The sequence below is a fragment of the Chanodichthys erythropterus genome, chromosome 11, assembly GCF_024489055.1.
Source record: "Chanodichthys erythropterus isolate Z2021 chromosome 11, ASM2448905v1, whole genome shotgun sequence".
Taxonomy (NCBI): domain Eukaryota; kingdom Metazoa; phylum Chordata; class Actinopteri; order Cypriniformes; family Xenocyprididae; genus Chanodichthys; species Chanodichthys erythropterus.
Window position 1 is genome coordinate 31,896,993 of NC_090231.1, and position 27,501 is coordinate 31,924,493.

At 38.3% G+C, this 27,501-nt stretch overlaps 1 protein-coding gene across 3 annotated transcripts in view; it reads right to left on the reverse strand.

The window, feature by feature from the left end:
- Positions 1–284: 284 nt before the first annotated feature.
- paqr5b (progestin and adipoQ receptor family member Vb) overlaps positions 285–27,501 on the reverse strand; it is a 29,769-nt gene continuing 2,552 nt past the window's right edge. Inside the window, exons 2-10 of one of the 3 annotated variants that reach the window (XM_067399450.1) lie at positions 9,737–9,817; positions 9,465–9,592; positions 7,170–7,375; positions 5,430–5,556; positions 5,075–5,143; positions 4,590–4,634; positions 4,245–4,341; positions 3,780–3,924; positions 285–1,711 (exon numbers count right to left, since the gene is read on the reverse strand). In XM_067399450.1, coding sequence (XP_067255551.1) covers positions 1,452–1,711; positions 3,780–3,924; positions 4,245–4,341; positions 4,590–4,634; positions 5,075–5,143; positions 5,430–5,556; positions 7,170–7,375; positions 9,465–9,592; positions 9,737–9,790 — 1,131 coding nt within the window. In that variant the 5' untranslated portion in view covers positions 9,791–9,817 and the 3' untranslated portion in view covers positions 285–1,451. Of the gene's footprint in view, positions 1,712–3,779; positions 3,925–4,244; positions 4,342–4,589; positions 4,635–5,074; positions 5,144–5,429; positions 5,557–7,169; positions 7,376–9,464; positions 9,593–9,736; positions 9,863–27,501 lie in introns of those variants that run through there. The other 2 variants (XM_067399451.1, XM_067399452.1) reach the window with 2 other exon arrangements.

Genomic DNA, 27,501 nt, shown 5'->3' on the forward strand with positions numbered 1-27,501 from the left:
TGAAGTAACTGAAGTTATTGACTATTTTCTTTAACGCCACCACTCCTCGGTCGGACATCAGGGCATTTTGGGCTTTTGAGAACAAAAACTTACCCTGACAAAACAGTCACACTTTCTATCATATATCCCCCTTTCAACTCAGAACTTTATTGCTGCTTAGAGGGCTGTGTATTTAAAATATCAATCTGAACTTCTCTTTGCATCGCATTCACAGGTCTCAGTTAGGAATAAAAACAGGACTAGGCTGTTAAGAAATAAATATTTTATTATAAAGAATCCTGGAAACAATAAATATTGTCGGTTTGGTTACACAAGTTGTGACCTGGTTTTATAAAAATATGTAATACCCCCCACTCTTTTTGTTGATACCACAAAAGTTTAGTGCCGTTTTATGGAAAAGAAATAAGTACATAAATTACGGTTGTCACTGTGGACTTTGGCACACTCTGCACACAGATAATTGCACATATATATAGTTCCTTGTCTGATTCTTTCTAGAGAAATCGGTTCATTCCAAATGGTCTTCACTCATATGTATCATAAAAAAATTGGTTTCATTTTAGTGAATCAGTTCATCTGTAAATCTCATCATGGCTGTTAATTCATTCAGTGAGTGTGTTTCTATACACAAAAATTAGACCACTATGACATCCTCTCATGACTTATATTGTCCCGATATTCAGTGCCTTTTCTTGCTCTCCTCTGAGAAGTAGTTCATGCAATTAACGCATTCATTACTCTTTGCAATCTCAGGTTGCATAGTTTCAGTAAACATACAAACCCCTCTTGGGGATTTTTTATAATGTAATATCTAGCAAGAGTGCCCTAGATATTTTTACAATAACTTTGGTTACTTGTGCAAGACTGCAATCAATCTTTCAGAGACTCCTTGTTTTAAGGAGCGTTTATGCCACCTTGGAATTATAAGGTTCTATCTGCATTTTGAGCAGGTTTGAGATATTCAACTGCAAAGATTGTGCAATCCATTTAGCAAAAATGATATGGGGAACAAAAAATTAGTGTTGTAACAGTGTCGACATGTATGAGAAAGTTAAATTTAATGCTTTCTTTATGACATTTATTTTATATTTTAGCACAAATAATTATTTTCTTGTTTAAGTTAAGCATAAAAGGCAGCGCTAAATATTTTGTCCAGTGCAGATGTTCATTTAGCTAGATAGATTTAAATTTGAGTTGGAGTTTGAACAGTCTTGGCTCATTGGTCCTCTTGTGAGCATTTGAAGTGCTGATTGGCTCACAGATAGAACCTTATAGAACCAAGTTAGAGTTCGAATTTGTAGATAGAACCTTTTTGTTTTCTAAATAAAAAGTCCAAAAATGTACACAACTAAAAAATAAAAAAAAACATCACATGATGTAAATAAGTTGTCACAGAATAATTCAATTTTGACAAAAATGTCAGAAAGAACCTTATAGTTCCAAGGTGACATTTAGTGCTTGCATTTCTTTCCTTCATTCTTTGTTGGGTGTGTATCTGGGTGGCTGTACAGTAGAGGTAGAATATAAAGACATATGATCCCCAAACTGATGCAGACACAGACCAGAGTTGCTCCAATTGTGTTGTTAAAGGTGATAGGTGGAGCAGTGACCAGCAGGTGTGACTGTCTAAGCACCATGTCAGTTTCAATGGCCTTCATCTGGAAGTGTGTTCCAATTATTGCACACACGTGGAACAGCTGATGACTGTGGCCTGTAGGGGTCAGAAGAGAGCCATTCACATGAAAAAACTGAATGAAGATATGCTGAAGAAACACCTGTGGACCTTTGTTAAAGGGTTAGTTCACCCAAAAATGAAAATAATGTCATTTATCACTCACCCTCATGTCGTTCCACACCTGTAAGACCTTTGTTCATCTTCGGAATACAAATTAAGAAATGGTTGATGAAATCAGATGGCTCAGTGAGGCCTCCATTAGCTGCTTTTCCACTGTCGGGCCAGTGCGAGCCAGGGCTAACAGCGGGGCCACAGACCTTAGGCACCGAGGCCAAAATCAAGTTGCGTTTCCACTGTCAGTCCGCTAGCTCCGCAGCACTGATCTAAAAACCGCCCTTAAACACACCTCCCTTGATCAAACGTCACACAACCCAACCCATTTCAGCGTGTAGACCATCACCTGACTACGATTAGCTCCGCCTTTCACCACGACCACGCCTCAAGCCCCAGCTGGCCCACTTTGGACCAAGGTTTTCGGCGGGCCGAAAAACCCGTGCCTTTGGCACCAAGGAAGCACCGAAGAGGCACAATCAAGCTCCAGAAGCGACAGTGGAAATGCGACCGGCCCTGGCACGCACTAGCATGCCCGCCTTTGGCCCGGCAGTGGAAACGCGGCTATTGAGAACAAAGCCATTGAAACTCTCAAGGTCCATAAAGCTACTAAAAACATATTTGAAACAGTTCATGTGAGTTCAGTGGTTCTATCTTAATATTATAAAGTGATAAGAAAAAAATAAAAAAATAAAATAAATTTTCAACAATATCTATATGGGCCGATTTCAAAACATTGCTTCATGAAGCTTCTGAGCTTTTATGAATCTTTTGTTTTGAATTATTGATTCGGATCTCCTATCAAACGGCTAAACTGCTGAAATCTCGTGACTTGGCGCTCCGATTCACTGATTCAATTCGTAAAGCTCTGAAGCAGTGTTTTGAAATTGTCCCATATAGATATTGTTGAAAAGTCGTTATTTTGGGTTTTTTTGGCGCACAAAAAGTATCCTCGTCGCTTTATAATATTAAGATAGAACCACTGTACTCACATGAACTATTTCAAATATTTTTTTAGTACCTTTATGGACCTTAAGAGAGGAAGTGTCATTGCTGTGAATGCAGGCCTCACTGAGCCATCAAATTTCATCAGCAATATCTTAATTTGTATTCTGAAGATCAATGAAGCTCTTACGGGTGTAGAACGACATGAGGGTGAGTAATAAACGACATTTTCATTTTTGGGTGAACTAACCCTTTAAAGAGTAATTTTCTTAAAGCTGCCGTAAGTAACTTTTTTGTTTAAAAAATAACAAAAATCAATTATTGAGCAAGTACATAAGACATCAGTGTTCAAAACTGTCTCAATAGTTTACCCTGATTCAAAACGGTAAGCTTATAAAAATGATTTATAATTTGAGCTGTTGGGTTTGATTTCGCTGGAAATGTCAGTTTGAGGTCATTCGCCTTTGCGTGGTTACGTCACGTCCGTTTACAGAAAGAAGAATACCATATGGCTTCTATATGTGTGCTGAGGATGCAGTTGCTTAAAATCTAAACTCGTCATCTAGATGTCTGCTTTTAATCTAGAAAGGTCTAAACGACAATCATTGTTGACGTCTGGGAATCACCTGTTGTCAAAATCAAGTACTGTGGACAGCCCGCAGTCAAAAAGGGAAAGTGACAGAGCCTGTGCTAAAATGAGAGTAAATACTGGCAGGGTTTTGACAGGATTGCGACAATCAGGGCCATCACTGGATGGCCATCACACCCCACGCAAGAAAACGTATAGCTCTGCAAGTAACTTGCTATTTCATGTTTCAAACAGGGATGGCGATAGAGAGGCAAAAGTTCCATACTGCAGATTTAGGTATGGTTTCTGAATTTTTTTGTAAACTTTGATACTTCAATTTGATAATTCAACATCCATTATAATTCAGATACTGTACTGTCTGTATTCTAAAACCCTTCTGTAATCAACTAGTTCACCCAAATACACAGCACAAACATACATGGTACAGTAGCTAACATTTACGTTGTCACCATCACTTACCTATGTAGTCAAAGCGTCCAGGTGCCAGTCTCTCAGGTAAGTGTGTTGCAAACAGGAAGCCGGTAAGAAATGCAAGCAATGTATGGTGAACATGAACAGAGTTTGCCTCATTATCAGTGCAACCCTCACCTACACACAGAAACAACTAGAAAGAGGCAACAGAAAGAATTACAGGTCACACCTTGAAATCTATTCATGTTCATTTTAACTTCTAATTAAGTAACATGCATAAACATCTCTAGAAACTTTTTTTAAACACACTGAAGTATGTTTAAAAGAAAACATTGGAAGTGATAGGATATAGGATATAGGACAGATTAATGTGTACTTGAATGTAAATTCCAGTTCAAATCACAATATTGTCAGGTCCATTCCTTTGGACATGATGTTATTTAACACGACTGATCTTTATCTAGACAGCCTGCGCATTTGTGTCAATGTACTGTACAGTTTGATGAAACTTACCCTGTAGAACAGAGGAATGTTGTCAAACAGGTAAGGGTAGGCAAAGGCAAGAATTCGCAACACCTTACTCAGCCTTGGGCTCGGTCTCTCAGAGAATCTGACGAGTAGGAAGTGAAAGGCACATTTTTTTATGTTCACTAATGATAACATCAGTTTCAGTGTCGGTGGTGAGGTGTTGTGTAATTGAGGATGATTGTGGTAAAAATAACACATAAAACATTATTAACACAATGAGGTGGAAGTGTTTCCATTAATTTAAAGAAATAACCAGATTTGGAAAACATATTAGTGAGCATCAGAGAATGTTTTTTTTTTTTTTTTTTCATTATGTTTTTAAACTGTTACCTTTCATCGATGTCGTGGTTATAGTGTAGGAATGGTAGGCCAAGCCTTAGCAAAAAAGTGGAAATAAAAATAATATTGATCTATGAAACTGCCACGCTGTATCATGTTTATAACAAGCCTTGTATTCACACACTTACTGTAGCACAGGCATAATACATTATTTAAAATGTAGAGCATTTTCTTTCATGGTGCTATTTGAGTCAGCATTCGGGAGTTACTACTAAAATGTAGGGTACACAAACTTTTTCAGTAGCGTGATTTAGCTGTTACAACCTACGTTTTACAACGTGTAGCAACTGTAGCATGTTTAAATGCTACATAGCTAATATCTGATCTGAGAAAACAGTAAAATATACTCATCTGTCTCAGATCGATTCATTTTAGTTAGGCATAGCAATGAATCGGCACAACTGATGCTGCAAGTCACATGACAATGACAACAAATGTATTACACGGTCATATACAGAACATACTTATGAAAGTACCTGAGAGTGAACACTATTTGGGACGCAGCCACTGCATTCTCTTTCAAGTGAATCGGCTTGTTCGGACAACTCAATTCAAAACAGATTGACAAAAATGATTCATCAGTTATATTTACTAGTCCCTGTAAATTATGTTATACAAATAAGGGTGTTTTTGTAGTATTTAGTATAAATTTACCTGTTTAAATTGTAAATGTCACCCTAATTGATGTAATGATTATTAGAGCTTGTACCACATACTCACATAGTTCTCAGCAGAACTATATGTAACAAACTATTATGCAAAAATGAATTTCTGTGATCCGTATGGTGGTGTTTTAGCAATGAGAATGCATGGAATGAACTGGAGCCTTACCTTGAGTAGCAGGCCAGGCTGGTTGAGAGGATGGTGTTTAGTACAGCTACAGGGATGTAGTATGAATGAAAGGTGCTGTTCACCCATGCGTCAGGAAAAACATATGCAGAGTAGCTGATCGCTGAACCTGCATCAACATGCAATCAGTCACATGAAAACAACTCAGTGTGGTGGGTATGATTTGGTAATAACATGAGAAAGTGCCATACTAGTTATTGGCTGATAATAGAGATTTTAAAATTATATTTATTTACATTTAATTGTGCATTCTCATTTTAACATTTAGATTACCTTTGCCATCATCTAAAGCTTACTTAAATTTAAACTTTAAAACCTTTAACCCCCGGTTTCACAGACAAGGCTTAAGCTAGTCCCAGACTAAAATGCATGTTTGAGCTATTTTAACTGAACGTAACTTGCACTGATATATCTTAAAATATGTCACTGCCGTTGTTTAGTCTCAAGATGCACATCAAGAATGCTTTTTTTCTAAGGTACATTTATAAAAGCTACGTAAATGCCCTAATTGAAGTAATCTTCGCCTAATCTAAGCCCTGTCTGCGAAACCGGGCCTAAAACTAATAATTGAATAATGCTGGTAAGGTGAGTCATTACAGAGTAAAACACTGTTTTTTTTTGTTTGTTTGTTTGTTTGTTTTTTCAATTTTAAGATTTTGGACTTTTTGCCTTTTAACAAAGTGTTTTTTTTTTTTTCAGACTAGTGGTAAGAAAACATCCAAAATCCAACTTTAAACATTTAATTTTTTTGGCACTTTATCTATTTGTGTCTATAGATTTCAATTACAATACATATTTTTAAAGGCCGATTTCTCAAAATAATTTTTTTTCTCCTACACTGAGCCATATATCTCCACTTCAGAAGCACTTACATACACCAGATTTTATACAGTTTGGCTATTCCTATCTATATTCTGAAGGTTTTAACAGAGGTATTTGTTCAGATATAATTTGCCAGATTATATAAAACATTTTATTTCAAAGAAAAATTGTGAAATTTTTTGTTCACAGTATTTTCTAAATTATGGACTGATAAAAAAGAGATACCCAAAATCCCCTCTGTAAAAACCTTTTGACTCTAAATATGTCAAAAACAAAAAACAAACAAGAATTCTGAACCTGACTTCATCCCATGTTCAGATTTCTGTACTAGAAATTTATGCAAATTAGCGCATTTTTAAGTAAATAAATATTGCCTCATTTGCATTCTTAAACATGACATTTTAGAAAACTTGTAATACAAAAAATGTTTGCAATTTGTATTGTAATCAATCCACTGGGGATGTATAATAATAACTATTAGTTAATTTTTTACCCTATTCACCTGCAATGTCTCACTTTAAATGTAATCTTTAGCAAATCTCAGAATAAATATCTATTTTTCCATTGTGTACAATATAATATTGCAATGCCCAAATTCACTAGTGACATTTAAAAGGGTTAATTTTAGTATAGTGTTTTATTTTTGATTTATTTACACAAAACATACATTTTAATTTTGGACATGTATTAGTTATTGGACAAAAATAATTGTTAGTTTATGTAGAATATGGTAGTCAGTGTAATGTAACCTGTTTTTGCATTAATTGTGTAAGAAATCTATTGTGTCTGTTAAATATTGCAGTACAATCTTAAAGCTTGAACTTTGTCTTCATGCCAATATTTTCTGTAATAAGGAACTAATAGTGTTTAAGTGAATGTGTCTGTGTGTTCCTTTCTTACCGAGACTGTACAGGCTGAGTGCTCCATAGTCAAAGAAGTAACAGATATGGCGAGAGCGGGTAGACATGGTGCTGAAGGTGTGGGCACAGCTGGAGGCCAGTGGATACACACAGCAGGAGAACAAGAAGGCCAGCAGAGGCCACGTGTACACATCATACAACACATCCTCCATCAACAACACTGTCATCAACTTCCAAAGAAAATACCTGACGGAGAAAGAGAGAGAGATGGAAGGATGCCAGACAATGATGTTGACACAACAATGCAATGCTGCAACAAACAAGTTATACAGTGAAACAATTCCATGAAGCTTTCCGCTGCTGGAATCAACATTATACGCATGCGATTTAAAAATATATTTATATGTTTTCCATCTTTTGACTTGTTTGGGGCAGTTGTGGGTGGGGCAGTCTTGGCCTAATGGTTAGAGAGTCAGACTGGTATCCCGAAGGTTGCGGCTTCGATTCTCAATACCTGCAGGAAAGCAAGGCGCCTAACAATTGCAAGGCAATTGCTCCCTGGGTGCCACAGCAAAATTGCTTATGTGTGTGCACTAACTGGATGGGTTAAACGCAGAGGACAATTTCCAAGTACGTATTGGGTTACCATTCTTGGCCTTCACATGTTACTTTTTCAATTTCTTTTCCAGAGAAAGACAGTTCCTTGCATGATAGCTGATACTGAAATTAAAGAATCTGTATCTTAGCAAGTGAATGTGTTTTACTGTGGAAATGAGAAACAAAAGATTGTATTCAAATGTTTAACCTGCCCTGACTTGCTCGCAGAGTTTGTAACTAGGGATGTATCTGACAGGTGAATGCAGAAACAAACAGTCTTATCACTTTCTATAGGTCTGTGTTTAATCTCTAAAGCGCACCTTTAAAGCTTGTTTCTATGCTATACAGTATGTACAGTAAAGATAAGAATTAATAGAGATGGTTTTGTGAAGGAGATTTTCCTAGACTTCTTACATTCACTGTCCCCCTGCTTACATTGATTGCAGTCACAAAGAGGATTTTTTTTAGAAAGCTATATATTCACTATAAACACATTCAAATTCCACAGGTTTGCTATAGCCATGGGAAAGCTTTAGCAATGTCAGCCCTGCCCTTAAAAATGTGATATTAAGAGGTGTCGTACTAAATCTAGTTTCAAATCTCAGGATTCTTAAGTGATGAATTTTACAGGTCTGATTTACTCTTGCTTGCTTTAGAGGGATCAGTGAGTTTAATATAACCAAACATTAACACAGAGTCAAGTTACAGATTCCAAGTTTTGTCCTATTGATTTACTGTCGGCTGACTGTGTATTTAACCATTGTGTGGGATCAGAGAATGTGTTAGCTTTGAGATATAGCATACTTTAAATAGACAAGTAATGGAAATGTGTTTTTGCAATGATTTACATTTACATTTAATAATTTAGCAGATGATTTTAGTCAAAGCAAAAATATTTAAAGCAGTTTATCATACAGGATTGCCAATACTGCAATATTGAGTTAAGCTAGTAGTAGTTATTTAATAATAATGTAATATTTTATTGTATATATAATTTTATTATAAAAAATAATTTAATATTATTAAATGTGTTCCATCTATTACATGCCCCGGAAAAACAAGAAAAACTGGTTGTGTTGGTTGTGTCTAGTTCTTGTAGAGCACTGGTTAAAGAGGCAGGACTGAGACATCTAATGACTGAATGAGAGAATAAGGTTTTGAATGATCTCAGTTCCGTTCACAGACCTAGATAGAAGTCGTCTGGGAAAATAAGCAATGCAATGACAATAAGTAGGCATTTATCTAAAAAAATTAATAAATAACTTATAACAGCTTATAACAAACCATTACAGCCAATATCATACCAAAAAGTTTACAATCAAAGTTGACATAAGCAGCTCTCTAACATGTTTACGCCTGGAGAAAGCTCCGGTGAGAATCACACCAGGAGCTCATTATCAGAGATGGCAGACCCTCTGTGTTCATCCAGCAAGGTGAACTCCCCTAGGAGCTTGGTGAGGGGCATGACAATCCACTGTAGAGTTTCTCAATTCATACTACTGTAAATCTCAGCACACCGCACACACATAGTCAATCTAAATACTGTTACCATGGATCCCAGGGTTGTGTCACTGTAGTTGTGTAAGTTTATACTATTGTCTGTGAGTTATAAGATAACAAGTTTTATTGTAAAAGTCATACTGAGAAAGTGGCAAAGAGAGGGCTATATGCATTTATAGAGAGAAAGCAAACTCGAGAGATAAAGAGTAACAGAGATTGCTTCACTGTTTCACCATACCAGGTTGGTAGAAAGTGTGTCCAGACATTGAGGGTCTCATTGGTCAGCTGAAAAAGACTCAACACACAGTCTTTGGCCGAACTACGAGGGTGTCGATATCCAGAGATGATACTGTCCTCATGAAATGCCTGTCATGGGAAAAGAGTCGCAGAAACATATTTTTAATAAAATAAATCCAGTGATTCTTTACTTGTTTATCTACTTCAAGTACACTTTAAACTAGTTAAATTCACACAGTATCTGTTTGTTGTTTGTTAAAGGAATGAACTTACTTTGGGGACCTGGTGGACGGTGAAGACGCGCCGTAGTTTGATCAAGCTGAACATGTTCCCCAGATGAATGGCCCTCAGTGCCTGACTCAGGAGAGAGAGGCAGATATATAAACACTAGCAGGTAGAGAGACAAATGCACATACAGACACTCTTCCACTCTACCTGATCACAGACTGGCCCTGTTAGCCCTGCCCTTTTCATTCACACCTACAGACATCAACTTCTTACATAAATACACACACACCTACAGCACTGAACAAACACCTGACACAAACACACACACATACCTGAAACACCGGCTAGGTGAGAACGTTCACAAGAATTCAGAAGCACATTGTTTTAAAAGTCAGATGGTTTCACTCCAAACAAACAGATAAATACACACAACAGTCTCGTATAGAAGTCCATTCAATAATTTTGGATCAGTCAGATGTTGAACAAAATTGTTCCTTTATAATTATAAGAATTTTTTCTCGAGCAGTAAATCAGCATATTAGAATGATTTCTGAAGGATCATGTGACACTGAAAACTGGAGTAATGCTGCTGAAAATTCGGCTTTGCCATCACAGGAATAAATTAATATATTAAGAAAACATATATATAATATTAATATTTTTTTTATATTTTTACAATATTACTGTTTTTACTGTATTTTTAACAAATAAATACAGCCTTAATGAGCAAGAGAGACTTCTTCCAAAAACATACTATATATATATACTATATATATATATTTGTCACAGACATGTCAGGCTCCACCATGCACCAATCACAACACTCCCAATCACCGGAATACTAATCACTGTTACCTGCACATCATTATCCCCTTCATCACCACCAGTATATAGAGCACTCACACCCTGCACTCACTGTCCGGTCTTGTTGAGCAATACTTACCCGTATGCTTACCTCAAGGACTCCTTGCTTGCTACTTACCTGTCTCCTGTGCATCCCGATCTCCCAGTGTGTTCCTTGTCTGTGTGTGAGTGCTCCTATGTCTCATACTTTCTCCAGCTCCATCCAGTTCAAAGACTCTCTGCAAGACTCATTGCTCATCTGTTCAATCCTGCTTTCCATATCTGCTCACTGGTTTAATAATAAAGACTGCTTACCTTTTACATCTGTGTCCGACCCCTCTGTATCATAACAGAAGACCGGACCAAAACCGCTAAACCAGTATGAGCCAACAGGATCCCTTCCAAGCACTTGTGGATGCGCTACGCCGCACTCTGACCATCAGTCCACCAACGCCACGGTGAGTGCCATTCTTCCTTCAACTCATAAAAAGAAACCACTCACCACTGTTGTCAATCTTACTGCTGCTGATACTTCACTTACAGTGGTGGCGCTCCTCGACTCAGGGTCAGCCGGCAACTTCATCTCCGGCGCCCTCTGCTGGCAATTCAGCCTCAAGACCACTCCGTCTCCGACTATCTACCAGATCAGCTTCATAACGGGAAAACCTCTCAGCATAAGCATGTCCGCCGTGTGGTAGGACCCCTTCAACTGCAAGTCAGACTTCTTCACATTGAAAGTATTCATCTGCTGGTTCTGGAGGATTCCACTGCTGACGTGGTTCTAGGGCGGCCCTGGTTGGAGCAGCACAACCCGACCATCTCCTGGAAAACCGGCGAAATCCTGAAGTGGGGCGAGGCCTGTTTCTCACACTGCATCTCTGAACTTCCCATTCCACGAGCTCCTTCCAAAGAACTTCCAGTCTGTGCAACCTCCATCGAGAGTCCAGTTGAGAAACATTCCATCGACATCCCCGAGTGCTACGCCCCCTTCAGTGATGTCTTCTAGCCCCAGAGAACCTCTAAGCTGCCTCCACACCGGCCATGGGACTGTGCCATAGATCTGCTTCCAGGTGAACCAGTGCCTAAGGGTAAGATCTACCCTCTGTCCATCCCGGAGGAGAAGGCCATGGAGGAGTACATCAAGGAGGCCCTCAATCAAGGATATATTCGTCCATCTATGTCTCCTGCTGCATCCAGCTTTTTCTTTGTGGCCAAGAAGGACGAAGGCTTGAGGCCCTGTATAGATTACCGCTCCCTCAACAAAATCACAATGAAGTTCCGTTATCCCCTTCCTCTCATCCTGGCGGCCCTGGAACATCTCCGTGGTGCCACTGTGTTCATGAAGCTGGACCTCCGCAGGACCTCCGCAGCGTTTCATAACGCCCACCGGCCACTACGAGTACCTCGTCATACCATATGGTCTGGTCAACACCCCCTCCGTATTCCAGGACTTCATCCATGAGGTGCTCCGGGAGTTCCTCAACCGATTCGTACTGGTGTACATCGATGACATTCTCATATACTCCCGGAGCCTGGCCGAACATCGCCAACACGTTGCGGAGGTCCTCACCCGTCTTCGACAGTCCCATCTCTTTCTGAAAGCCGAAAAATGCTCATTCCATCAACCATCTGTACACTTCCTTGGGTACATCATCGACCACAGTGGCATCCGGATGGACGAGAGGAAGGTGGAATCCATCACCAACTGGCCAGAACCTACCACCATCAAAGAACTTCAAAGATTCCTGGGATTTGCTAACTTTTATCGCCGTTTCATCAAGAATTACAGCTCCATCACTCATCCTCTCACAAGCCTCCTACGCCACCAGCCCAAGTCTCTGTCCTGGTCACCAGCTGCCACCAATGCTTTCAATCTCCTAAAAGAAGCCTTCACCACCGCTCCCCTCCTCGTCCACCCCGATCCAGAGCTGCCCTTCATCGTGGAGGTGGATGCCTCCACCACCGGAGTGGGAGCGGTGCTGTCCCAGCAGCAGGGGACCCAAGCAAACTCCACCCATGTGCCTTCTTCTCCCGCAAGCTCAGCCCGGTGGAAGTCAACTACAACATCAGTGACAGAGAACTTCTCGCTGTAAAGCTAGCCCTGGAAGAGTGGAGGCATTGGTTGGAGGGAGCTAAACACCCTTTCCCGGTACTAACTGATCATAAGAACCTAGAATATCTCCGTGCTGCCAAGAGACTTAACCCTAGACAAGCCCGCTGGGCCATGTTTTTCTCCCGCTTTCACTTTACAATCTCCTACCGCCCTGGATCAAAAAATGTGAAAGCTGATGCTCTCTCCCGTCTCCATGCTCCTGAAGAAAGATCTCACGTGATGGGACATCGTTAGTCCCATCACGTGGTCAGAAAAGACCATTGCCTCCTCCAATGCCTCCATGAATCCTCCACCGGGTTGTCCACCAGGCTTGCTTTTCATCACCCGGTCACGACGCACTCCAACCATCCACTCAGCCCACACGTCACTTGGCACTGGTCACCCGGGGGTCAATGGAACCCTCTCGTTGCTAAAACAACGCTTCTGGTGGCCAAACATGGCGGCAGACGTCAGAAGGTACGTGCAGGGCTGCAGGGAGTGCACCATCTCCAAGAGCTCACGTCATCTACCAGCTGGCAAGCTCCTTCCTCTTCCCGTTCCAAATCGACCCTGGTCACACCTAGGAGTAGATTTCATCACCGACCTCCCAGCATCTGATGGATTCACCTGCATTCTGGTTATCATCGACCGCTTCTCCAAGTCATGTCGTCTAATCCCTCTGAAAGGACTAACCACTGCTATGGAAATGGCTGAACTGTTATTCAACCATGTGTTCCAGTACTTCGGAATTCCTGAAGATATTGTTTCTGATAGAGGACCACAGTTCATTTCCCGTGTCTGGAAGGCCTTCCACTCACTCCTAGGTGTGGCCGTCAGCTTAACATCTGGATACCACCCACAGTCAAACGGGCAGATGGAAAGGAAAATCCAGGAGATCGGCCGCTTCCTCCGTACCTTCTGTCATGACCACCAGAACTCTTGGAACCAGTACTTGGGTTGGGCCGAGTATGCACAGAACTCCCTACATCAACCAACTACAGGACTCACACCATTCCAGTGCGTACTCGGATACCAACCCCCACTGTTCCACTGGTATGGGGAACCCTCCAACGTACCAGCTGTGGATTACTGGTTCCGAGAGAGCGGGAGGGTCTGGGACTCAGCACACCACCAGCTGCAACGAGCCCTGCGCAGACACAGACTGACAGCCGACCTTCGCCGTTCCGACACCCCAGTCTACCAGCCCGGACAGAAGGTCTGGCTGTCAACTAGGGACATCAGGCTGCGTCGGCCCTGCAGGAAGCTGAGTCCCAGGTTCATTGGCCCATCCAAGATCATCAAGCAGATCAACCCGGTCACCTATCAGCTCCAACTCCCACCAGGTTACTGCATTCACTCCACTTTCCACGTCTCTTTACTCAAACCTCACCACCCTTCTGTCTCCTCTTCCACAAGGCCTGACGTGGCAGCCGCTGAACCCCCCCTTCCACTCATCCTCGAGGACGGCACAGCATACGAGGTACACGAGATCTTGGACTCCCGACGCCGTGGTGGTCAACTAGAATACCTCGTAGACTGGGAAGGCTATGGCCCTGAGGAACACTCCTGGGTCCCAAGAAACGACATCCTCGATCCCAACCTGCTTCAAGACTTCCACAGTAACCACCCTGACAGACCTGCCCCGCATGAATGACGACCACAATGTGCATACTTACCCGTATGCTTACCTCAAGGACTCCTCGCTCGCTACTTACCTGTGCATCCCGATCTCCCAGTGTGTTCCTCGTCTGTGTGTGAGTGCTCCTATGTCTCATACTTTCTCCAGCTCCATCCAGTTCAAAGACTCTATCATCTGCAATCACAAAAGGACCGTAACTATCATCAGTCATTACCATTGCTCATCTGTTCAATCCTGCTTTCCATATCTGCTCACTGGTTTAATAATAAAGACTGCTTACCTTTTACATCTGTGTCCGACCCCTCTGTATCATAACATATACATATATATATATATATATATATATATATATATATATATATATATATATATATATATATATATATATATATAGATTGAAGGACAAATCGAAATATTTAAGAATTATGTAAGCAAAAATTGATTGAAAGTATTTAGAAAATCTTATTTCCCCCTTTTCTCTGCAGGTTAAACTGGTTTCTTAGTGACTTTCGAACTCAAGCTCAAGTGTAACACTGCCTGACTTAACCATGCATAACTAGCAAAGAATAACATGTATTTGCATTATTATATTTCAAACAAGGTCACAAGATTTGCCCCAGTCCACAAAGTCCACTGAGCTTGCTGTGCTGTTCTGGGACAAACCCCACTTGCTCATTCAGGGTGGGGTGTTTAAGGCAGTTTCAGTCAGTGCAGGTGAAGCTGTAATGAATAGAGGGTGTGAAAGAACTTATAGTTACAATGCTTATCCTTAACATGCTAAAACAGCACCGTTATCGTTCTTTTGTCTGTACTAATCCAATGACAATGCAGAAATGTAATTTCCATTAAAGAACAAGTATGTTAAGCAAACTGAATTTATTACCTCTTAGCAGAAATTAGTTTTATGTTGGTGTGGTAAACTTAGAGAGAGAGAGAGATGGAGAAATTAAAAAAAAAAGCATTTTGAAAACCTATATAAAGAAATTTAACCAAAACAACTCAATGACAATTATAATCTGATCAGCCAAAATCTACAAACTTATGAAAACACAATTAAAAATAATCAAAATCCACTCGATTTCCAATTACACATGAAGAACTGACAAACAAACCTCAAAAGCCAAAAATGTAAGAAATCTTGTGGTGCTGACAGCATTCTGGGTGAAATGCTGAAACACAGCACACCTGAGCTGCAGACGGCTGTGCTCAAATTATTCAACATTGTACTTAGTTCAGGCTGTTTTCCTGACATCTGGAGCCAAGGACTTATTGCCCCAATTCATAAGAGTGGGAATAAATTGGACCCTAATAATTTCAGAGGCATTTGTGTGAGCAGTAATCTGGGGAAGTTATTTAGCAGTGATTTAAACAATAGAATTGTAAACTTCAGATTGGCTTCCTTCCAAATCACAGAATTACTGACCACATTTACTGTACACCCTACACACCCTAATCAATAAATACGTAAAACAGACCCAAAACGGAAAAAACATTTGCATGCTTTGTCGATTTCAAAAAAGCATTTGATTCTATTTGACACAACGGATTATATTACAAACTTTTACAAATCGGTGTATGGGGTAAAGTTTATGACATTATTAAATCAATGTATTCAAACAACAAATGTGCAATACGAATTGGCAACAAACATACAGAGTTCTTCACCAAGAAGACAGGAGTACAGCAGGGCTGTAGCCTGAGTTCAACATTGTTCAACATTTACATTAATGTAGAAACAGTCTACAGCTCCCGGACTCACTCTACAAGACAAGAACATCAAGCTCTTGCTGTATGCAGATGATCTGGTGGACCTGCTGGACAACTACTGCCAGAACCAACATTATGGTCTTCCAGAAAAAGCCCAGATGTCAGGAACACAGATATCAGTTCAGTCTAGGCAGCACCGCCCTAGAACACACGATGCAGTACACTTACCTCGGTCTGATCATCACTGCATCGGGGAGTTTCAGTATGGCAGTGAATGTTCTCAAAGGTAAAGCTTGAAGAGCTCTATACGCCATCAGGAAGAGATTCAAAAACATTGATTTACTAATTTCCAATCTGGTGTAAAATCTTTGATAGTGTGATTCAGCCTATTGCGCTGTATGGAAGTGAGGTCTGTGGTCCACTCAGTGATCAGAGCTACACTAGATGGGACAGACATCCAACAGAAGCCCTACACACAGAATTCTGCAAAATGATCCTAAAAATACAAAGAAGAACACCCAATAATTAGGAATTAGGCCAATTCCCATTGGTTATTAATATGCAAAAAACATCCCTCAAATTCTGGATGAATCTAAAATCAAGTCCTACACAATCGCTACATTTTAAAGCATTACAAACCCAAGAACTGAACCCCGAAAAAAGTCCCCTCAGTCAGCTGGTCCTGAGACTTACTAACCTGACTAACTCTACCAATACTAACAAGTCTCAGATCAGCACTGCTTCTCATCCAAACATCAAATAACCACATTTCCAAACAATCTAAAAATCTGGAACATTGCACTCTAAAAACTAATTCAGGGGACCTTTAGTCATTACTTAAATATATATATTGTTGTGAAATAAAAAATCAAGTTCTGAAATGCTGTTAGACTTTTTACTTGTAATTGTTATTTTATTGAGCTTGGATGACACACAAATTATGCCTATTGATTCGATATACTATCATGACTTGTCATAGTTTAACATTTTCAGTTAATCAAAAATGTATTTAATTTTAAGTTCTGTTAATGTAAAATACAATCCGATGACGTGTAAATGTGTTTCATTGTTTTGAGTTGTATGAACACTTCTTTTAATTTAGACAAACTTAAGTTAAGTGAAACTGGACTGGGATTTATATTTCCCATCATGCTTTGCCCATGGCACTTGAAAGGGAGTAAATGCTAAAATTAAGTGTTATATAATGTTTTTTGCACAAGATTAATGGTAAGGGAGATTTAGCAGTAATAATGTTTTGTTATGCTAATTTAGAAGAGTTTCTGTTAATGTGGGTTTTTGGAGAGTTACCATCATGGTGACAAGCGGTGCTTGGTAAGTTCATGTTACTTAGAAATGTGTTTTATTGTGTCCAAAAAGCGTCTTCACCTTACTTAAAACATTATGTTGGATCAACTTAAATAGTTGCATTCATGTTGACAATTATTAAGTTCATGTTACTTAGAAATGTGTTTTTATTGTGGCAAAAAACCGTCTTCACCTTACTTAAAACATAATGTTGGATCAACTCAAAATTTTGCTTTGAATTAATGTAATTCTCCCAATTGGCTTAAGTTAAAAATTCTAGTGGAAAACAACTTTTTGTTGTTGTTGTTGTTGTTGTTGTTGTTGTTGTTGTTGTTGTTGTTGTTGTTGAACCAATGTTTTATTTTTTAGAGTGTGGGACGAGGAAACTAAAACACAAAGTAAATTACAATTCTATCGAACTCTAAAATATGAATTAGAAGAATATCTCCAAAGTGTCAAAGACAAAGCAGAGCCTGACCAAGTACAGGCTCAGTGAGCACAGTCTAGCCATCGAGACCGGCAGACACAGAAAGAGCTGGTTACCCAGACAGCAAAGGGTGTGTATTCACTGCAGGACAGGAGAGATCGAGACAGAGACGCACTTCCTCCTTCACTGCCAAAAATACATATTTATAAGAGATCTCTACTTCACCAAATTCAGTAACTTAATAAAGAACTTTACAGCCATGACTGAAGTACAACAAATAAAGTTAATATTAGGAGAGGTACCGACAGCAGCACTGGCTGCAAGATACGTGTGGATGTGCCACAGACTGAGAGACAGCAGGTGAATGTGTGTAATGTGTGTGTCTGACCTCAGTGTGTTTCTCTACCGTCCACCACAGTGACCCTCAGTATCTGTGTATACTCGGACTCGGAATGTGCGCTCGGAGAAGACAACTCACTCAAAAGTATAGCCTACAAGAAGAAGGGATGAGGTGACGTCTGTAGGGACAGCGGGACAAGTTCTAAATCAACGCTAAATTATGGTAATAAGGCAAAAGGTCTAAGCCACCGGAGGGCGATTTAAGTAACGTAAATAAATAAAAAGGAAGAGGGGAAAACACGCAAAAGATAAAGGCATGTATGCAGCTTACTCATATCGTAATAATAGTAGGCAAATAATAAAATATGGCCTATCACTTATGTTATGTTGCTTGCTATGCTATTACACATTGGCCAACAATATTCATTTTTCTGCTTAACCAGACAGTAAAATGTGATTTTGTAACATGTAACTTTTTTTTTAAACAAACGTAATAGCCTACTTTAATATTTTACTGTAAAGTTGTGCAATTTTGTAGGATTTATGGTATTTTGTGTTATTTATTTGCCTCAATTTGTAATAATTTAAGTATATACATTTATATAAAATAGGAAAATTTGATGTTAAATCCACTTTAATAAACATCTACATTTCTAAATTTCATTCATAGTGATAGACATGAAAAATGTCCCTGGATTTAGTGGACGATTACTGCCATCTACTGTAAAGCAAACAATAAAGTCCAACAACTAAAATTAAAATAACATGAATTTTTAACTACAGCCACTAGATGGCTAGAGAATTAATCAATGGTTCACATTATAAAATCATTATTATAACTATAAAAATAACTCTATATCAAATTTTAGCATTATTTTGTACTATCATTTGTACTATCATGGGTATTTGAAGATATTTTTTGAAAAATACAATTATTTACATGGTTGTAGAGAACAGTGCACTATTGCAGGCTCATATACTGAGGTTTTAATTACATTACTTTAATATAGTCAGTCATGAATTAAAGTGGGCCGGTCTAAGGCATGAAGCTCCAGGGCTGAAAATGAGTCCCAATCCGACCCTGCTGTGGTATCAAATGTTTAGTCATGTTCTAATTTGTTACACTGTTAATTTCAGTTGAAGTTATGTTATAATATTTGATAGCGTTATAATATTTGATAATATTTTCTTCTGTTATACAGATGTTTTTATTATTGTTTTATGTATATATGCTTTGGCAATATTGTATTATTTACAGTCATACCAATAAAGCAATTTTGAATTGAACTGAGAGAGAGAGAGAGAGAAAGAAATGACACTTCATTAAAAGAATCAGTATCAGTATCATCAACATCCTAAATGTATTTCTATCTTTTGTTGAATGTGACATTTTTTGCTCCCTCCCAAGAATAATACAGTTACTGCAAATTAAGTTAGATATTTGGATAAATGTGATACATCATATACTGTCAATCATATCCTGTCAAAAGAATGTTTTGAGTGGTTATGCAACAGTTAAACGGTAATGCCAAATGTCGCCCCATGATGGCAGCATTTTCCAATTTAGAATTATTCATCGCGTCTCTCTGTATACAGTCATAATTTTCACAATTCGTATTCATCCAGGATTGGAGCTGTTATTTTTTTTCCGTTCGATTTATGGTTTGATTAACTTGCCTCAACATTGATCTGCACGAAAGAAATGTAACACAATACAACTAAAAGTCAGAAACGTTGAGATAGTATAAAAAACAAAGTAATATAAAATAAAATAAACATAAGATCTAAACCCCTTAAAAGGGACAAAAATATAAGGGTAACTAAACTGAATTGTGTAAATGAAGTGAACAGCATCACTAGTAATCTAAATCAGTCTCTTTCTATTTGTCCAATGAAGAAAACTGACTGGGAGGAGCAGAACTCGATGTTTACTAATATGACAGTAATGCTAATATGCTATTTTTTTAAAAGAATGTTTAATGTTATAAGACTGTCTAGATTGAACCTATCAGGGGTTTGTCTTTTAAAAAGTGGTATGCAAATGAATCTAGATGTAAAAGGCTATTTAAGAAACATATCTGCCATAAGACTGGCACTTGTCCAGTCTTCTTAGATTAGCAGAGAAGGACGTTTGCTTTATCACCGCAGCAGCTCTCTCGTTACCTCTCTCTCTCTGTGTGTTCAGCTCAAACTCTTTTCTTCTGCTTCATTAAGTGTGTCTGTGTTGTTTATGCGTGTATCGTCTGGAGGGCAAACATGAGAGGATGTATGTGGGAGTAAGCAGGGCTATGTGTGTGTGTGTTTGGCCTTGGTTGCTGCATAATTAAACATCAGCAGCAGAGGTGTGGAGGCCAGTTGCAGACAGACCAAATCAAACAGAGCTGCAGAGGGCACGGCCTATACGACCCCCCAGACAGGTACAATATGGTAGCGTCAACTCCTGCCTCCACATCTGTCTGTCTCTTTCTCTCTCTCTCTCTCTCTCTGCAGCAGTGATATTTTCGTTGCTTCGGACACAGTAATACTACCATGGGTAAAATATATCTGAACATCTCAGGTTGTGCAAGATGAGAAGAGTCTGAACCCTGCATAGCTGAGGTATTAAGTCATAAATGGGAAATGACACAAGTGTGTGTGGGAATCTCTCACAGACACAAAGGCACACATCACTCACTGTGTCCTCTTACAATGCCAGACCAAGCAGACAACTAAAACGCCTGCTGCAGACATCGGGGAGGCAGACATGAGTTGAATGCAATGAAACACTCAGGAATAAACTGATATTTGACAGTTCAGTGTTAGTCTGGGAACTGTTTTTCCTGTGCATTGCAGGTTTGTGTGAGAGAGTGTCTCTGAACAAGCAAAGTTTTATGACAATTCAAGATACCACAGGTAAAAAAACAAAACAAAAAAAAAACAACTAATAGATATCACCATATACTTCCACAGCTGAATAATCACCACAAAACATTGAGATACTTGTTTTGAATTAGATGTTGGTCACCGTGAATTTGCCAAGTAAGACATCTTCCTGGATCAACATGTTTTGTTGATCCTGGAACAACATTCCTATCTGAAAATTTAGTCCCAACCTTTTCCCAACCCCTAAACCTAACCCTACCCATAACTTATCCCTAAAATCAGAGGGAAATGATAGTTGAATAACACTGTTGTAGAAGCACCTATCTACAACAGCCTAAACTTAACATAAATGGTAAACATGTCCCTCAAATCTGATTGGTTGATTGGAATCTTGATCCAGGAACATGTTGTACTTGGTGAAATCATGTTCTTCATTAGACGTTATTGAAAAGTTTTGTTTAAATATGCAAATGAGTCATTATCTAATTCAATATGCACTCATTTGCATAACTTTCCAGAAGTTAAATATATCAGAGATAAAGATTTTTACAGAGGGGATTTTATATAGGCCTAGGTTAGGTTAGGTTAGGTTATATAGGTTAGGTTATATAGGTCAATTAGATTAGGTTAGGTTAGGTTATATAGGTTAGGTTAGGTTATAGAGGTCCATTAGGTTAGGTTAGGTTATATAGGTTAGGTTATATAGGTCCATTAGGTTAGGTTAGGTTATATAGGTTAGGTTATATAGGTCCATTAGGTTAGGTTAGGTTAGGTTAGGTTAGGTTATATAGGTTAGGTTAGGTTATAGAGGTCCATTAGGTTAGGTTAGGTTAGGTTATATAGGTTAGGTTATATAGGTCCATTAGGTTAGGTTAGGTTATGTTAGGTTATATAGGTTAGGTTAGGTTATAGAGGTCCATTAGGTTAGGTTAGGTTAGGTTAGGTTATATAGGTTAGGTTAGGTTAGGTTATATAGGTCCATTAGGTTAGGTTAGGTTAGGTTAGGTTATATAGGTTAGGTTAGGTTATAGAGGTCCATTAGGTTAGGTTAGGTTAGGTTAGGTTAGGTTATATAGGTTAGGTTATATAGGTCCATTAGGTTAGGTTAGGTTAGGTTATATAGGTTAGGTTATAGAGGTCCATTAGGTTAGGTTATATAGGTTAGGTTATAGAGGTCCATTAGGTTAGGTTAGGTTATATAGGTTAGGTTATATAGGTCCATTGGGTTAGGTTAGGTTATATAGGTTAGGTTATATAGGTCCATTGGGTTAAGTTAGGTTATATAGGTTAGGTTATATAGGTCCATTGGGTTAGGTTAGGTTATATAGGTTAGGTTATATAGGTCCATTAGGTTAGGTTAGGTTATATAGGTTAGGTTATAGAGGTCCATTAGGTTAGGTTAGGTTATATAGGTTAGGTTATATAGGTCCATTAGGTTAGGTTATATAGGTTAGGTTATATAGGTCCATTAGGTTAGGTTAGGTTATATAGGTTAGGTTATATAGGTCCATTGGGTTAGGTTAGGTTATATAGGTTAGGTTATATAGGTCCATTGGGTTAGGTTAGGTTATATAGGTTAGGTTATATAGGTCCATTGGGTTAGGTTAGGTTATATAGGTTAGGTTATAGAGGTCCATTAGGTTAGGTTAGGTTATATAGGTTAGGTTATATAGGTCCATTGGGTTAGGTTAGGTTATATAGGTTAGGTTATAGAGGTCCATTAGGTTAGGTTAGGTTATATAGGTTAGGTTATATAGGTCCATTGGGTTAGGTTAGGTTAGGTTATATAGGTTAGGTTATATAGGTCCATTAGGTTAGGTTAGGTTATATAGGTCCATTAGGTTAGGTTAGGTTATATAGGTCCATTGGGTTAGGTTAGGTTATATAGGTTAGGTTATATAGGTCCATTGGGTTAGGTTAGGTTATATAGGTTAGGTTATATAGGTCCATTGGGTTAGGTTAGGTTATATAGGTTAGGTTATAGAGGTCCATTAGGTTAGGTTAGGTTATATAGGTTAGGTTATATAGGTCCATTGGGTTAGGTTAGGTTATATAGGTTAGGTTATAGAGGTCCATTAGGTTAGGTTAGGTTATATAGGTTAGGTTATATAGGTCCATTGGGTTAGGTTAGGTTAGGTTAAATAGGTTAGGTTATATAGGTCCATTAGGTTAGGTTAGGTTATATAGGTCCATTAGGTTAGGTTAGGTTATATAGGTCCATTAGGTTAGGTTAGGTTATATAGGTTAGGTTATATAGGTCCATTAGGTTAGGTTATATAGGTTAGGTTATATAGGTCCATTAGGTTAGGTTAGGTTATATAGGTTAGGTTATATAGGTCCATTGGGTTAGGTTAGGTTATATAGGTCCATTAGGTTATATAGGTCCATTAGGTTAGGTTAGGTTATATAGGTTAGGTTATAGAGGTCCATTAGGTTAGGTTAGGTTATATAGGTTAGGTTATATAGGTCCATTGGGTTAGGTTAGGTTATATAGGTTAGGTTATATAGGTCCATTGGGTTAGGTTAGGTTATATAGGTTAGGTTATAGAGGTCCATTAGGTTAGGTTAGGTTATATAGGTCCATTGGGTTAGGTTAGGTTATATAGGTTAGGTTATAGAGGTCCATTAGGTTAGGTTAGGTTATATAGGTTAGGTTATATAGGTCCATTGGGTTAGGTTAGGTTAGGTTATATAGGTTAGGTTATATAGGTCCATTAGGTTAGGTTAGGTTATATAGGTCCATTAGGTTAGGTTAGGTTATATAGGTCCATTAGGTTAGGTTAGGTTATATAGGTTAGGTTATATAGGTCCATTAGGTTAGGTTATATAGGTTAGGTTATATAGGTCCATTAGGTTAGGTTAGGTTATATAGGTTAGGTTATATAGGTCCATTGGGTTAGGTTAGGTTATATAGGTTAGGTTATATAGGTCCATTGGGTTAGGTTAGGTTATATAGGTTAGGTTATATAGGTCCATTAGGTTAGGTTAGGTTATATAGGTTAGGTTATAGAGGTCCATTAGGTTAGGTTAGGTTATATAGGTTAGGTTATATAGGTCCATTGGGTTAGGTTAGGTTATATAGGTTAGGTTATAGAGGTCCATTAGGTTAGGTTAGGTTATATAGGTTAGGTTATATAGGTCCATTGGGTTAGGTTAGGTTAGGTTAGGTTATATAGGTTAGGTTATATAGGTCCATTAGGTTAGGTTAGGTTATATAGGTCCATTAGGTTAGGTTAGGTTATATAGGTCCATTAGGTTAGGTTAGGTTATATAGGTTAGGTTATATAGGTCCATTAGGTTAGGTTATATAGGTTAGGTTATATAGGTCCATTAGGTTAGGTTAGGTTATATAGGTTAGGTTATATAGGTCCATTGGGTTAGGTTAGGTTATATAGGTTAGGTTATATAGGTCCATTGGGTTAGGTTAGGTTATATAGGTCCATTAGGTTATATAGGTCCATTAGGTTAGGTTAGGTTATATAGGTTAGGTTATAGAGGTCCATTAGGTTAGGTTAGGTTATATAGGTTAGGTTATATAGGTCCATTGGGTTAGGTTAGGTTATATAGGTTAGGTTATATAGGTCCATTAGGTTAGGTTAGGTTATATAGGTTAGGTTATAGAGGTCCATTAGGTTAGGTTAGGTTATATAGGTTAGGTTATATAGGTCCATTGGGTTAGGTTAGGTTATATAGGTTAGGTTATAGAGGTCCATTAGGTTAGGTTAGGTTATATAGGTTAGGTTATAGAGGTCCATTAGGTTAGGTTAGGTTATATAGGTTAGGTTATATAGGTCCATTGGGTTAGGTTAGGTTATATAGGTTAGGTTATATAGGTCCATTAGGTTAGGTTAGGTTATATAGGTTAGGTTATAGAGGTCCATTAGGTTAGGTTAGGTTATATAGGTTAGGTTATATAGGTCCATTGGGTTAGGTTAGGTTATATAGGTTAGGTTATATAGGTCCATTGGGTTAGGTTAGGTTATATAGGTCCATTAGGTTATATAGGTCCATTAGGTTAGGTTAGGTTATATAGGTTAGGTTATATAGGTCCATTGGGTTAGGTTAGGTTATATAGGTTAGGTTATATAGGTCCATTGGGTTAGGTTAGGTTATATAGGTCCATTAGGTTATATAGGTCCATTAGGTTATATAGGTCCATTAGGTTAGGTTAGGTTATATAGGTTAGGTTATAGAGGTCCATTAGGTTAGGTTAGGTTATATAGGTTAGGTTATATAGGTCCATTGGGTTAGGTTAGGTTATATAGGTTAGGTTATATAGGTCCATTAGGTTAGGTTAGGTTATATAGGTTAGGTTTTATATAACCCTAACCCAGGCCTATAGGCCTACAGCAAGAAAAAAAAAATCACCATGTTTTTATTATTAAATAAATCAGGTAAATGATATATGAAACTCCTCTGCAGAAACATTCAGAATATAGACAGGAATGAAACTGGAAAGTTTGGTGTATTTAATTGCTACTGAAGTAGAGATTTCTGGCTCAGTGCATGACAAAAAAAAAAAAAAAAAAAAACTAATTTTAAGAAATCTACAGATGTAAGTAGAAAAATAGAAAAAAACAAACACTTAGAATGTGAAGACTGTGGTTTTGCCTACAGTGTCTTGGCTTTAAAAATGAAACTAGGGCTGGGTTGAAAGATATCTATTTACTGATTAATCGAGATCTTCATCTGAACGATGATTATATGTGTGTGTGATATGGAAATTATAACTGAAATATGCCCAAATTAATCAAATTGAAATCTGTATCATTACCCAGCCCTAGAAAAAAACTTGCATGCGTATACCACAGACCACAAGCGTCAGCTGGCTGAGTCTGGGTAAAAACAGTGATAATCTGATCAGACAGTCATTAAAAGATGAGCTCCATGGGGCGCCTTCATCCACAGTCTACCAGCGGTATGAGCTCAGCGAATGCTGGCTAAAATAACTACTGAGAGAGACAGAGACAGGACAGAAGAATGAGAAGGGAGTTTAATGTGCCGGATCTGACCCTAGGCTGCAGCTAGTAATTAAACCGCAGTGTCCATATGTGTGACTGAGATAAAGAGAATGTGCAGGGATTATAGTGAACAGGGACATTGGAGATAAATGTTTTTGGAGGGTGATGCAGTAGACACCTCAGGCAGTGTTCAACACTGGTCATTTCTGCTGAGCTAGTGAGGGAGTATGTATGACTGAACGGATATAATACTGTAATGAATCAAAAATGAGTTATGGGACTAAATACAACTATAATTGATCATAAACAACATCCTTTTTAAAAACATGAGCTGAAGTCAAAAATGCTGCTTTATTAAAGCTGTAGTCCGGAAGTTTTGCCTCTTTGTCGCCATCTCTGTTCGAAAACCTGCAATTGCAGTTATTCGCGGATTTCTCATGTTTACATGGGTTGTGCCTTGGCATGGCTCCTCGGTGCAGATCAATCTAATGTTTGCTGTCAGTCATCACATCGGTGTGGATACTGTACTTCGGAATCGCAGATTGTCTTGGATGTATGACCAAAATAAGAATTTTCACCAGAAAATGTCATCTGAACAAGCAAATAACAAATCTGCCACTTTTCTTCTGACCAATTGAGGGTGAAAAAAGCATTACAATAAATTGCACTACCAATGGTAATTAAATATATCGAATGCTTAGTTCAGATCACGTCATACTGTGCAAATTGTTAATGTTAACATCAGCATTGTGTGACTGTGTTTTTAGTGTTTATTAGCGTAACCTGAAGATTTCAGTTTCTGTACAGTCTAATCTCTTATTGTCCATTTGTCACACCATACGATCCGCCATCAAAATGATAAGTTTAATTATTTCAGCTGCTGTGAGAAAAGGCTATAAATGATCCACCGCCTGCAGCATCCTCACAAGTCATATAGCCTATTAGCTGGGACTCCTTCTTTCTGTTTACAGACGTGTCAAATGACGAAAAGACGAACAGCGGCATGCTCAAATTTCCCATGGAAACCTACCAGTACCACCCGAATTAGAAAACATTATTACGAGCTTACCTTTGTGAATCGGACTAAGGTAAGGAGACTGGCTGGTTATGTACTTAAAAACTGATTTTGGATCATTTTTAAACAAAAAAAAAAAAGTTACAGACAGCAGCTCTAAAAGAAACACAGTAGACATATGTATGTATAAAACGAAATGCCTTTATTTATACAACTTTTAAAAAAGCAATTTAAAGCACAAAGACTTTAATAAACATTTGTCCTGCATATAAATGATCGCACATTGTGCTTCCTTTGCAAAGTCTGTACAACCTCTGGGTGTGCAGCTGTTGCGATCCAGTTCAACCATTTATTGCATACACGTGAAATACACCTCGCATGTCAGTTTAACTCAAGAATGAAAAAAAGATTAAAAAAAAAAAAAAGGAGAAAGATCAACCACATTTCTACCGATATACAATTCCAAACTGCAGCAGCTTGCAGAGGAAGGCTTTGCACTTTGTCCAGACCAGATTATTTTATATATATATATATATATATATATATATATATATATATATATATATATATATATATATATATATATATATTATATATATATTATATATATATATATATAT